General features: G+C 41.4%; 1 protein-coding gene across 7 annotated transcripts in view; it reads right to left on the reverse strand.

The window, feature by feature from the left end:
- Positions 1–2,476: 2,476 nt before the first annotated feature.
- utrn (utrophin) overlaps positions 2,477–15,149 on the reverse strand; it is a 162,729-nt gene continuing 150,056 nt past the window's right edge. For all 7 annotated transcript variants that reach the window (XM_068577613.1, XM_068577619.1, XM_068577612.1 and 4 more), the window contains 6 exons: positions 11,155–11,316; positions 9,661–9,898; positions 6,596–6,671; positions 6,256–6,339; positions 4,356–4,381; positions 2,477–3,250 (listed from right to left, as the gene is read on the reverse strand). In XM_068577613.1, the coding sequence (XP_068433714.1) occupies positions 3,242–3,250; positions 4,356–4,381; positions 6,256–6,339; positions 6,596–6,671; positions 9,661–9,898; positions 11,155–11,316 (595 nt within the window). In that variant the 3' untranslated portion in view covers positions 2,477–3,241. The remainder of the gene's footprint in view (positions 3,251–4,355; positions 4,382–6,255; positions 6,340–6,595; positions 6,672–9,660; positions 9,899–11,154; positions 11,317–15,149) is intronic.

Here is a 15,149-nt window from a genome sequence, read left to right on the forward strand (position 1 = left end):
GTCTGAGATGGATTTTGGGACATAGACAAACCAAAATATAAAGCTACGAAGTGGCTCACTTTTAGTGAATCCATTAACATTTGTCAGCTCCATCTGCTGATGCAATTTGTGCTCCAGAACAGTTACTAAACCTATGTCTACCTTTTAATTTAAGTTTACAGCAGAACTTATTTCACCCTTAAACCAAACTTTCACCTCGATACAGGTGTCTCATAATCCGTTATCCATTCAACAATTTAGATTGTTGGTGTGTAATGACCATCACAGCCACAGGAGGCCGATAAGGCTGATTAAGATGGAGGACATCGCTTTACAGGATGCTGTTGATAGAGTTGCTTTGGTTGCATCTTCTGTGTCAACAAGCTTCTTGCACTTCCTCCCAGCACCGGGGCTGCACTGCTCTGCAGCTGAGCCTGACCTTGGATCTACCTTCGGAATGCCAGGCAATTTCATTTCCATCGTTTTATTGTATAATTATTAAAACATCCACTAAATGAATTGTGTTTCTGCAGAATAGTAATCTTTGCTCAGTCTAGCAAGCAGACTGCACCTCGCTGGAGCTTGACAGTTTAATGCAGTAATTCCCAGAGAGCTTTGTCTGAGCAGGATTAAAATACTTTGGAAAGATGGCTGATAAATCATGCAATCTTGTTTCATATGAGCACATTAGATTCTTACAATAATTAAACCAAATCCTTCTTCACATAGAGCCTTATTGTCACATTAATATTAATAGCAATACCAGTGCACTTCTTGCTATAATGGGATCCAGTGCGCAATAAGTACCTCTCTCTTGTGTATGCTAGTTTGTTACTTAAACTTCTTTGCATTTACAAACAAGCTGATTCTTACAGTGCATTATGGAAATGCTGTGGCACAGACTAATTAAAGCATCTCAGGGAGCCCTGAGGAGGATACGAGTCATATCCAATTCGTGTGCACTTCCACTTTTCATTACTAAAGTGTGTTACAGCTGGACCATAGATAGGGAGTGATATTAAAACACAACTTGGCATGTAAAGGTTACTATTTTCATTTGTTTTAAATTTGCACAGGTGCCACAACGAAAACCAAATTGATATAATCGAAAGCTTGATGGATCACTTTTTCATCAGTACTGTAGTGGAGAGGACATGGTTATACAACGAGGACTTACCTATGCAGCAAAGGAATTAAGAAAACAACCCATTTGTCGTCTAATAACTGCAGCCCGAGTGCAGACAATTTCCTCTCTGGACATATTGAAGTCTGACAGATTGCTGAAATGAGCTGATTTTACATCTTAAAATGGCTCGTCCAGTCAGATTTGATTAAGAACTAGCAACAAGTGACAGCACGGCTGTTATACCGAGCTAAATGTCTTTAATCGAACATTGCACAACCTTAAAGAATAATCAATGCAAGCAGCCACAAGAGAGTAATGCTGCTCAATTGAGAAAGAAAAAAAAAACTAATTTGAAAAGAAGTAAGCGCCAAAAAAGGCTAATTACCTTTCATCCTTCATTTGGAGTAGCAGCTCAGCATGTTCACTGCAAACATGTAATAATGATACAACCTCTCACCGCACGATCAATTCCTTTGATAAATAGCATCGCTACGGTCCCGGCTGGATGACACTGAGGAGCTGGCAGTAATGAGGCCTTAAATTCCTTAATAGCAGGTGTGGGTGTAAAAGATGGTTTTAAGTGCTGCTTGTAAAAACACTTCAAAATGTGGAATTGAATTTTGAAACAGTGTTTATGAAATTAAGCTAAAAGAATCATCTATATTAAGTTATATTTACAGCCTCAATCTACGATTTCAGGCCTAACGATTAGATTAACTAAAGTAATACAGAGGGGAGACGCACTTGTTATAAAAAATTTATTTCGAATAAAACGTAGCCATATTACACGTAGTGTGGTCAATCTATTTTACATACCTCAGGAGAAGCGACACAGTTCTGCCATGGTACTGTCCATCATGATGGGAATCATTAAAAGCATCCCCAACATCATCATCATCATCATCATTAGTCTACAGTCAGAGGAGGTTATAGTAGTGTTGTTCAGTCTCACAAGTTTTACAGGATAGCATATAGCACAACAACACAACGCAGTGAGGGACCAGTGCTAGTAGGCCAGTGGAAAAACCAACATCAGATAAAGTAATATTCGTCATACCGCGCGGCTAGCTTCATCAGGCCACAGACCCATTGTGGTACAGTAATATATTGGATTTTTTACTTGGCATCCTCTTGTTGCAGTGTACACCAATACAGTAAGCTAAAGCTTAGAAAGCTAAACCAGGTTGTTCTGTAAATGATCACAACTGTTTTAAACGAACCACAAGAACCAAACTGTGTCTATGAGTCTGAGGTAGCAAGGCAATCATGGCTTTCCTCTGATTTCTGAACATATATCTTAAAAAAACAACTAAAAAGAAACTATTCTACATAATGACGGCGGGCCTCTTACAAACCCAAATTCAGAACAACTTTAGATTAAAATCTTTATTCTCCAAAACTTGATTCTTTATACACAAACCCACTTTCATTTATCATCTCTGATCTCTTGTCTTCCACACGTGGAATGACAAACTGTATAGGCACAGAAGGGGTAAAGTTTACATTAACAAATCGCAGTCGACACAAAGTCTGCCGCCGTATCGATGCTTTAAAGGGGAACTTGAGGTCGAGCATGCTACAAGACAGATCTTCAAAACAAAACAGAGGCTTGAAAAGTGTCTTCTCAACAATGATCCTTTCGGCCACTGTAAGTTACTACTCAGGAACTGTGCGTGCTCCCAAACATGGAAACCTGTGGCTACTTCCATTGACAAAAAAAAAAGGGGGACTTGGAGGGTACGAAGCAGTGGAATGACAACACATGTAACAGTTTGACTCCCAGTGAGGGCAAAGCTCAACGAGAACAAAATACTCTCAAACCACCCTCTGGAAAAACAAAACAAAAAGCATCTTTTTTACTATACAAAGCCCCGTGTCCATATACTCATCTGCATATCTAAACAAATCACTGACACATGTTGAACCAAGTTCAGGTACAATCTACAGTTCATAAAATGTACAGTTTGCATAGTACAAGACAAGGTGGTAAAAGTAGTTAAGTTGTCTGGTCCTGTGCGTCTTTGGGATTGGGGCTGGGGGGGGTTGTTTGTTTGAGTGGTCCTGTCTCCTCCAACACTGTGCACACACACACATTAGTGCGCACACACGCACAGTGCATCCTCTGTGGCGACGTCCTCACATCACCTGCAGAAGAGAGAACACAAAGATGACGTCATCATGTCGGATCAGACAACACAAGAGAGACCTTTTAAAACACAACGGTGCAGCAGGTGTGCGCCTGTTGGGTTTGTTAGTACTCCTGTCTTTTTTTATTCATCGCCCAAGTGAAGCAGATGATCCCGCCTCATTTCCTCTCATCACGACATCTCTGTGTGGAAATATCGGATGTCCGAACAAAGTGATCGGGTTAGAAAGCCGGTAAATGGACTGCAGTCCCTCAAGCCAGTTACTGTCCATTAGGAGCTCGGCGTGGAGGAAAGGGAGGAGGTGGGCGTGGATGATTTGACAAAACATGGCTGTCTTCTCAGAAGTGGAATTAGGCACTCAAACCTATTCACCCATGCCTTTGTGTTGAAAAAGTGAAAGAATGATTCAACTAAATACCAGTAAAAGGAGACTGAGGAGATGTAAAAGGTTTGCTTCACTTCATCTCCCGAGTGTACAAAGTGTGTATTGTCTTTAGAAGAGTCATATTGAACTTGACTTGACTTTGATTAAGAGGTGTAAAATGCTGAAAACTCCTAAGTTAAATAGCAATGGTTAACAAAGAGGAAGCAGAAATAAAAGGCAATGTGTGCGTCTGTTCTGTTGATCCACGAATAGATCAACAGCACATAAGCACATAGCTGACGTGGAAAGGTATTAGCTGTGCGGTGAGAAACAAGCCGAGCTGTGAATATACAGTGAGGGAAAGTGAAGGATGGTGCAGTGGGAAGAGGTTAATGGCAACGGCTTTCGCAACACCTCTGTCCCAAAATGCACCTTGGTTTGCGACTGGGGCAATGAGAGCAGCCGCTAATGGCGCTCCAGAGAGATCCATTAGCTGTCCCTCTCTCACAGGCCACCAAAATGTGGAGAGCTGAGGCAGGTGAGGACTACACGGAGGGAGCTGCTTTTGTAAGAGCCGCTGTAATTACCTCTAAAAATGTCGCCCTGCTCAAAGTTCCCTCACCTTTGCCGATTACTCAAACCCGTGAAAGCACACAAGGGAAAGCAGAAAAAGTACCGTCCGTACAAGCTGCAAATACAGAGGGATTTAGAGAACTATGGTGCAAGAAGCTCGACTTACCTGTGGTCTTGAGGAGAGGCTGGAAGCTGTGGAAGACAAAGCAAAGAGACACGAGAGTAGTTTAACACTTGGATTCCCCAGTTCATCATCTCCGTTTAAATCATCAGCCTGCCACATATTCATGCACACGCTCGGCTCTGTGTTGCCTCGGAGCTGTGCAGTAGCAAAATGCTTATAATGCCAGCGCGTCTACTCTGCCAGATTAAAATGGATTTTTAACTAAAGCCCTCATAGGAGTTTTGATTCTAAAATTCGAATGCAATTTAAAGTCAGTGAGCTTTAACTCACTTTTTTTCAAACCTTTTCGTTTATTTCTCTCTTTGATGAACATTCCCAGAGGTGGATATTCCTTCAAATTCAGCAATAAAGACTAATGAGTGTCGAAGGTTTTTCCTGTTCATATAGAATACCAAATTTCAAGGATAACCAACGAAAACCTTGAGGCTTCATTTAAAATCTATGTGTTTGTCAAACTGCTGAGGAACCAGCATGCACTGCACAAACCTTGATAGTAATTATAGGAAGAGACCACTCTATATAGCACTCTTCAATGAAATACAGGACAAGACCTTTTGTATTCATGACATCAGATAAGAGCACAGCTGCTATCATTTACAACCCGCAGCACACACACACACACACACACACACACACATCCATACATACGTAAATAAATCATCAACAAAATCCAATGACAGTATGAGGTCAAAAAAAGAAGAAAAGACAGATGTAGCACAGCAACATGTGAGGCGGAGAAAGAGGACAGAGAAGACGAAGGGATCAACAAAAGCAGAAACACTGAGAGGAAATAAAGGAGACAATGAGAAGCTGGATGATGAGTCAATATGAAAATATAGATTATGTCGACTGCCTCAGGACAGAAGCACCGGTTATCTCCGGCCTCAATTTCCTGTTTCTATTTCATTTATTGTTGCTGCAAATCACGGCTTTACAACAATGAACCTCGAGGATGTCACAGATGTAAGAAGTATTAATATGGATAAACAAACAGCACCCCCGATATGAATTGTGAAATAGGGATTTAGAGTTTCAAGAAATTACGAGATGCATGTTAAACATATCTACAGATTTCAATTGAATATTGATTTCATAACAACATTATAAATTTAACATAAGAGTAGAGAAGGTTCAAGATGAAAACAGACACTTTTTGAGATGAAATGTTTCGTCCATTAAATCAATTGACGGATAGATAATCAGGTAGGGCTGATTTTGAATATGATAAGATGGCATAAGTGTTTTATCCTGGTTTTTATTGGCTACATTATTGTTAAGTGAAGAAATAAAGTAAAGATTGTTATAGTTTTATTATCCTTTACCCAATTCATCAATTCAACTAATCAAACAATCAATATTGAGGTTTTTTTTCTTAATGTTTGTCTTTCTCCAAAAATATTTGATCACCCTAAAATTAGGGTGAGCAAATATTTTTGATTACTGATCAATCATCTCAGTTTTGTTTCAAGCTAAAATGTCAAACATTCTCTTCTTCCAGCTTTTTGATTATGAGGATTTGCTGCTTCAAGTTGTCACATGAAACAGTTAACTGAATACATACGAGTTTGGACTGTTGGTTGAGATAAACAACAGATGTAAAGGTATCATTTGGGATTTTAGAGGAAAAGTTTTCTACTATGTTTGACTTTTTACAGACACATTTAGAAAGTAAAACACGTATATCTGTAAAAGCGGGGTAAAAACCTGCCTCATTCACAGACCTGTTTCACTTACATTACTTTTCCCTGCGAGGTACAAAGTATGAACAGTTAAACGGAGTGACATGCAATACTTTTCTGCTGACCAGCGTCCTTGTGGCGAAACACAAATCTGCCGACAAAGGCGGAGCAGACACGGTGGGAGGGAGGAGGAGGAAACTTACGACTGCATGCGGGGAAGGAGTTGTTAATCTGCTCCATAACATCTGCCAGGTCAGAGCTGCTGTGGTGGGAATCCAGCAACTCATCTGAACACACGCACACACACACACACACACACACACACACACAGGGTCTAGTTACCACAGACGAGCTTCAATATGGTTCCATACCGCATTGAGCAACAGGTTTGCATTTGCAGAGCAACAGCATCAGAGCAATATTCAGTGTACCTGCTTGGAGATTCAACTACATCCTGTTCTTAAACTCCATACCGTCATTTATCCAGATCAATGGGAGTTCTGATTGTCGGAGTAAAGTCTTTTTTTGGCTTGAATGTCTCACCTGAGTTTTCAGTAAGTGGTCCTCCATCTTGCACAGTAGGAGAGGACACTCCATTTACCCTCAAGTCCATCTCCGGCTGAGCGAGAGAGAGAAACAGAGGAAAGACAGCAGAAAAACAAAACTCCATTATTATAACGTAATTATTCCGCTTGACAACTTGAAAATTAGCTGTGCTTCACAGCGCCAGGCCGAGACGAGGGAATACCAGAGGGCGGCACAATGAGGCCGCTGTTGTGTGCTTGAAAACGCGTCTCTGCCTTTTCCCCGACTCGTTCAGTGTGCTACACTATCAATCACATCATAGGACCCCAAAGGACATTTGAATAGTGTTCTAGCTATTTGTCGTTCTGAGAGTTATTTTGAGTGCAACAATAGATTCCTGGACTGCTAACATTAACAATTTAAAACCTAAGTCATGACTACTCGGCCATAAGATCTAAAATATATGCCTCTGCTATACATTCATATGTGCGTTGTCCAGAACTACAGCAATACTCTACATTCCCTCACTGAGGGAGGAGACTGGTCTTGCACATCCACAGCTTTGCTGTCTAACACATTTGGAAATTCATCTCAACAGAGGCCGATGTGACTGACATTAAAGCAGCCGCCACAGGTGCTGCAGTAGCAGGCGGTGAATACGGATAACCCAGATTAATCTAGCAATGTGTATATTCACTGTATTTTGGTCAGGCTCTTGTCTGTGAAAGATTGTGTCACTGTTTTTTTGGTCTCTATTACTATTCAGTGTTGTCTGCACTACGACTATGGAATACCTGTTGTGCCCCAAGATTATAGAGAGATAGAGAGGTAGAGAGAGTTAGAGAGAGAGAGAGATAGAGATGTAGATAGAGAGGTAGAGAGAGGTAGAGAGAGAGACAGAGAGAGACACAGAGAGAGAGAGAGAGAGAGAGAGAGAGAGAGAGAGAGAGAGAGAGAGAGAGAGAGAGAGAGAGAGAGAGAGAGAGACAGAGGCAGAGAGGTGGGTGGATGGATGAATGGATAGATGGATTAGATAGAGTAGTATTAAATTCAAGAAACTGCCATTAGACTTTTACGTCTGATGAAAGCAATCTGTCAAACCAACAAAAATGTATTACCATGAAAGTAAAAAAAAAAGTTCCTCTGAAACACATAACCAAACAGTATATCAACCTATCAGATAGAGATGAGGATTGTGTCACTAAAGTACGGCGGATAGTTCAGATCAATCGGTGAGAACATGCTCCACTGCTCTGATTATGGCTGAAGAGGAAGCTTGATGTCTGGTGACATTTAAGGCAGACTCTCAAACTCCCTTCAGCTTTTAAACTGCAAATCAATGTTGCCTAACTCGCCCCCTCCTCGTCACCCTTCTTCTTATTCTTCCCCTTCATCTCCTGCTGCCTTCGGCGTTAGTAAAGGCTAAAATGTTGGAGACGTCTCTCGAGCACAGCCACCGTCTTGAGGCTCGCCTGAGAATAGCTAAGGTCAGGGCTCTGGTCAGCCTTCAGGAGTGGAAATTTAGTGCGTGTCATCAAGCTGGCTGGGTTTATTATTCTGCAGCTTGGCAGTAGTGCTGGGGTTGATGGGAAGACATGTTGACATATCATCAGGACTCCTGGGACTTAAATGTCAGAAAGCAGAAGTTCTTATTTAGTGCGGGGCTGTTTTAGCGAATACAGGTAGCCGACTGTGTAACGTTACTGTAAATAAATAATAAACTAATAAAGATTGCTCGTTAGATCCTCAAACCCCAATTATATACCATATTTAAAAACGTCCTATGCAATTATTTATGGGTACGGTCACACTAACACAGAGACTCCATCCTCTGATAAGGGAGAGATTTCTCCTCTTGATCTTTACATAGATAATAGTTGTTTACTGCTTTATTAATGCTCAGAATGTGGTATATTGCTCCTTCAATTTCCCAGTAATAATAATTAAAGGATATAACACATGGTCATCTCACACTGACAGGGGCCATGATACTGCTTTATGAGTACTTTTGCTTTTCAAGATTCAAGACTTTACACTTCTGATGAAGCTTTTCTACAGCACATCTTTTCATCCATTAAAAATCTGCAGAGTCACGTCAGCTGCCTTCCTCAGGCCGTATTTGTTGTGAGTTATTACTGTGCCTCTACAGTCCCACAGCTACCAGAGAGCCAATATTGCTCAATCTGATTTGTTTGTTTGGCTTGAGGATTGCGCATTTCTCACTTTCACAATCCTACCTCAGTGAGCAATTAGGCCGGGTATAAACAAATCCGGAAGTTATTGATAGAAGGACTATAGACAAATGCTGGACGCCTGTGTGGAATGGAAATGACAGGATCTAATGAGTGTTGATGACCAGCTTTCCTTATTCACAGACACAAAAACTACAACAACATTTTTGATGGGTTAGCACACTTACAGACAACTACGTGCGGACATCTATGTGGGGGCTACTGTGGGCAGAAGTACATATTTATGTTGATGATTTATGTAAATGAATGAAAGAATCCTTTGATTAAACCAGCACAGCAAAGCACTTTTTAAGTTGGTGTGAGTCTAATTACTGCTCCCCGAAAACAGGCCTAATGAACTTCAAGAAGATCAAATATATGGATTTAATGTACTTTTAAAGAACATCACCAACATTAGGACTAAATCAGCAGCCAGAAGGATCAGAAAATTGTCTGGCAATACTTTCAAATGTTACATACTTAAAGCATCATTAATGCTGACAATTGCTACTAACTCAATTGTATATCACATAATTGCAATCAAGCTACTTCAAGTTTGAAATCTTTTTCAATTAGTAAACCGTTGACAACATTTATGTTGTTTTCTGTCTGCTAAGCACCAAAATACCAACCATTCTATCTGCAGATGGCCTCTTCACAGCTGCAGCTCGAATCCATTTCAAACAAGTCCACTTTGCAGTTGTCAGGGAAAAGTCCACAACGGCAGGAAATAACCCTGCCCTGAGGACTCCCTATCTTTGTAATGTATGAGTCTACACCTTTCAACCCAGCCATAACCTGTGGCTTCCTCGGAGAAAAGGGCCCAACGTATTAGTGGAAGTCTTCTGTCACCTGGTGCAGGAGCTGCCGGAGGCGGTGCAGCTGGGACTCCAGCTGTTTGTTGTGTTCCTCCAGGATGTGCATGCGGGCCTCGAGCCGGCCCTTGTGTTGCCGTAGCAACTTGGCCTCCGCTAGAAGATCCGCCTCATCGGGACGAGCAAACGAACCCTCTGAATCCCAGGGGCTTCCAGCAGGGGCCCCTCGCTGGCCATGCTGCTCCTTTAGCTGCTCATACTCTTTCTGCAAGCTCCTGCAAGAGAAGTTAGAAACACGGCTCGAATCTGTCACACCCAAAGGTCAAAGAAGTATTTAGATTATCTACTCACCGTGAGGAAAATCAGAAATACAATGATGCAAATATACAGCATTACAAGAAAAAGTCTACTGACTGGTTGAGTATAAATAGGTCATACACGCACCGCCTCACCAGGAGACATCATCATATCCTTGTACAATATTTCTCAAAAGAAAAAAAATCAATAAAGTCTAAGAGCTCAGTTGAGAGTATTGCCAAAAAAATTCCGCGATGTACATGCACAGTGTGCGTGTTTACAGTATCTGCAGTAACATGTACATTTATATTTTTACATTATTTCATTACGCTTTTTAAAGGTCCATCTTATAATATTTTGCATGCTCGGTAAGTACTAAGACGCGTGCTGTATTCCTGAGAGCCTTGTAAAAATAGATCAGAGGACTTATGTTTCTGAGAGTTGGGCTTTTATGTTATTATTACATATCTTTGCCATGATTTACATATAACGCTGTTCCTTTCTGTCATGCTGCAATTGCTGGCCCTGGCCGCCTTTCCCCTTATGTGCTACTTTCTAAAAAAAAATTTAAAAAAATGAAGTATTATTATTATCACTGCAAGACTCAAACTGAGCGTTGAAAATCTCCGTTCAGAACCCCCACAGTGATACGCCACACAAAATACCACAGTCATGTTAACCTCTACTTTCTGCTGTCTCAGTGAAAAACTCAGAGATAGACAAACACAAAAGGACCCCCCACCAAATCTCTGGCTTGATTCCCGCCTCCCGCGTGCTCACGCTCTCTCTCAGAGCAGACCCATAAGCTGCTGTGCTTTACTTAGGTTGGCATTCATGAACCTGGCAGTAAAGCTCTCTTCCTCCTCCTCACTCTCTCGGAGTGCCTGTGTATGTGTGTAATCAGTGTTAAATCACTCCAGTCAAGCCGCTGGCTGTGCAAAAGTACCACTACAACAATAGATTGTAGAGCGACTCTGTCTCCAGTCTCCCAAGACGTCTCCATTTACTAATCAAAGCGGGGAGGGACTTGGCGCGTGAGACAGACTGGGGATACGGGAAATGTCTGGATGTTTATGTATTGTGCTCTGGACTGTAATGACGAGCGCATGAACTCAAGTGACACCGAGAAGCTGTCGGTAAAAACTCTACGCTGACATGGTTGCGTGTTGGAGCGACATGTTTTGGGTCGTCAACGACCTCTTTTGCGACTGAACTCTGGTTTCTGTCGCCTCACCTCTGCTCCTCCTCCAGACGCGCTATGATGCGCTCCAGCTCGCCGCGCTCCTCCCGCTCTACGGCCTGCAGGATCTGGGCAGGACTCTGGGGCTGACTGCAGGGGGAGCCCTCCCCTCCCAGCGTCTGACAGTACTGCAGGATCAGCGCATGCTCGTCGTCCCTGTGGAGGTGAGTTATGAGAGTTATGTGATGAGCAAAGGAGCCAAGACAGCTTGTTCCTGTTAGTCAGCTCAATTCCCCTCCTGTTCAGTGGGGGAGGAAGGACTTTGTGCACTTTAAAAGAATGATGATGAATTACTTATTACAAATCATTATGTTTGCAAAATATCGAGGAATGGATGCTTTGAAATGATCATATAACACAGTACTGCTCTACAAACCGCAGAACAGAAAGAACATTTTATTGCCTTCCCTATATACCCGTTTCAGCTCATTAAGTTTTGGAGAAGCTACGTATAATTTATGTAAAGAAACAAAACAAGAGGATCAATACAAATCCATTCACTCAGCAGTCTAATTTAGTTTTTGAAGAAAATAAATTATATTCTGATTATTTACAGTCCATTATTATATGGATTAAACGTCTGTTTTTCTAGCGCCTGCCTGTCTACTACTGATAACATGAACTGAAATCTATACTGAATAAATGGATATTACAGATTACCTTTTTTCTTCAGCGTCATTATCTTTTTTCAAGAAAAAATTAATCTTACTAAAAGTACAAATAGAAATGACAGCTTCAAAAGAACCTAATCTAAATAAAGATTGCGCTCGCTGCCATGATATGCAAGATCTTCAGCTGTTGTGTGTCTGCTACGCTGTTAACACAATCCACGGTGGAACACAGACGTGTCAGTCTCCGCTATCTGATTAGTGGAATAAGGGAGGGCTGTGTGGAGATGGAGGGAGCAAAGAAGAGAAGAACCCTGGCAGACAGATGGAAAGATATGGAGAGAGAGGAGGAGAAATGGCTGCTGTTGTGTATCTGTATGTGTGTGTACGTGTCAATCTCTTCACGCGTTATCTCAGTAATCTGAAAGAGGCTGGCAGGTCTTGCCAAAGCTCAGCTGTCACCTTCAGTCTGAAACACAACCTGAGCCCTGAAAACTAAAACCTGACATTCACAAAAGCCCCCCAAAAAAGATGGCAGACTATTATTTAATAATCCTTTCAATTGCTAGAGTGACTTTAATTTCCAGAGCCAGTTTGACAGCTCGAAATGAAGTTTGGCTGAGAAAGTTGAGATGCATGGAGACTCAACGTGTGGCTTTCTATCTACTGCCGACTCTCTTTTACCATTTTTATTCATGGGTCCAGCATCCAAATATCCAGCAGTGCTGTCATTCAATGACGTTAATATCCTGCAGTTATGTAAGTGAATAAAAAGATATATATATATAAAAAAATATATATATATAGTACTTTTAACTGAAGATATAAATAAAGTATTACAACTTGAGATATTTCTGCAGCTTTGGCCATTGTTTCTGTTGGTCATGACAACATACTGCTCACTAGAACATATCATGGCTGCGACTTAATCCAACGATGACAGAAACACAGGTGAGCAGACAATAAACTAACCAACACTTAGACCAGATGATCAAAAAGATCCATCATTGCTGAGAAAACTGTGTGTGTCTGATTATGGTAATTCTGGTTTACATTTTGTTCAACCTTGTCATTTGCAAGGGTCTTCATCATTTAACTTCAAGTGTTGATTGTAAAAATACATTTGATTTTTGAAGGTAACTACAGTAAAAGTCATAAATCGTGGAGGACATTTCCAGCAAACAGTTACAGCTTATCCTGGAGTCAGACCACCTGACTGCTTGTGTTAGCTCCTTTTTAGCAATGTTCTGCTGCATTTCCAGATCATAGCAGTTAACTTGGAGCACAATGATACTAGAAACAATAGGGATGGGTGCCGAAACTACAAAAATAAGTTGCAGGTTGTAATACAATGGAAGCATCCCTCAACTTTCTTTCCATCCCTAATAGTAATAAACCAACAAGCTGTTTCTTATTTGCTTCACGCGTTGTGAAGTCAATGTTCAGTGACAGAACACTGCATTGACCTCTATGAGCTGAAAACTCTGCTTTACTTTAAGTCATACCTCAATCTGTGACATCCAGGCAGGAACTCTTGGCACCTTTTAAAAGAAGCAGTGACTCGCTATTAACTTGGTTCACAGACTCTTATCGAGGCCAGACCATAACTGAGAGCATAATCCCTGGCTATAATGAGTAAATTAATCAAATACACTCTGGAGAGCAAGCTGGCACAGTGAAAGAAAGGTTTTAAGACACCCTTGAACTTCACCAAAGGAGACAATCAATGAGTATTCAGAAAATATTCAGAATGCTATTATCGCCGCATGTATAACGCCAGAGGGTACGAATGGAAAGCTTTCTCTTCTCAAAGATGACAGTAATTACACCAGTCCAACGGACAGAAAGGTACACAGGATGAGGCTTTCCCCTCTTTCCACAGAAAAGGAACACTATACCAAGCCAGTAGCCTTCCATATACGAGGAGAAAAATGGCTTCATCATTAACCAGCATAAGCTCCCTGAATGATTGGAAGCATAAGTTTAGAGAGTTATTTTCTTTTTAGAACAGAATATGTGTTCAACTTTTTCATAAAGTTTACGAGAATGAGCACAAATGATGAAAGAGACGTGAATTCCACTTTCTATACAGGGAACTCATCCACTCTTAATTGAAGAACACACATTTCTATTCCTGTTTCTTTATCTCGTGTAACCACTAGCTCGTCCTTGCCCCTTTCCAAACGTTCTTTATGCAGTCTTTTTTATGACACATCTAATTTTTATAGTATTTCTGAAAGCTCCAACGTCATGTGATGGCACATACAGTATTTACGTGGTTATTCATTCATTTCGCTATCGGGGAGAGTGAAGCCACGCTGGGACTGCTGACAGAACTTCACTCTGCAGCAACATTCAGCAATAAACCAACACACACACACATTTTAAATATGCGTTTGCTGCATCAAGGGAGACAGGGATGATGAAGAAAAGCTTAGTTGTTATGGAGAAATTTGACCATCAGTGGCATTGTTGAATACTACGGGGAGGGTACCGGGGTCCTGCACAAACTGAGTGAGATATTAGTCAATAATGCAGTGCAACAGGAAGCGGCAGCAGGACATTATGGCTGGCAGCGGGAGCCCAGAGGACAGCATGAAAGGGATCATTACATGCGGAGATGGGCACTACAGGAAGCAGAGCTGGCTCACAAACCACATGCTCTTGAATATCGAGAGGAAGAGGAAATACAAGAACAGGAAAGGACAGAATAATGTGAATAATAGGGATGAATGTCGAGGATGTTTGCGACATTGTGTATTGTGAATATGAGTGTGGTGCTTGATGAGGTTGAGCGGGGACTTGGCTTAGGGTACTCCACCAGTCCTATCTATTCAACAATATTAGTATCCGGGCCTGATGCCTTGCTAGAATATTACAAAGTAAAGTTGCTCCCTTTCGAGCTGAATAGCACAATCAACTGCCTAAACTGAGCTCAGAGAGACATGATGAGAGATAAAGACTTAATAAAGATAAAGTCTTTCATTCCTCCCCTGTGGCAAAATGTTTAAACCTCCCTCCCTCTGGGACTTCCACATTTGGGGACTGATCAGAAGTCCAGGTGTATTGTTTATGAGCAGGGCTTAAAAGTCTTTCAATGTTTACCTCTGAGCTTAGTGTTCGATCTGAAGGTTTCCTGGACCCAAAGGTAAAACATGAGTAACTCAAAATTATGAAAAGCGGAGAGGAAAAAGAGGGGTGGGGGGACAGGGTATGATGAAAGGAGGTTAAAAAAATAAAAGGGCTGGAGAAATTAACGGTAGAGGGACAGATAAAAAGGGCAAAATATCAAAGGACAAGAAAAAAGGGACAGCACGGGGGGGAAAGACTGCAAAGCGAGAGATAACCAAACAAAAAAGCTGGGCGAAAAAAGAGCGAAGT

The sequence above is a fragment of the Clinocottus analis genome, unplaced genomic scaffold (assembly GCF_023055335.1).
Source record: "Clinocottus analis isolate CAN_PGR_092001 unplaced genomic scaffold, fCliAna1.0.p SCAF_15, whole genome shotgun sequence".
Lineage (NCBI taxonomy): Eukaryota > Metazoa > Chordata > Actinopteri > Perciformes > Cottidae > Clinocottus > Clinocottus analis.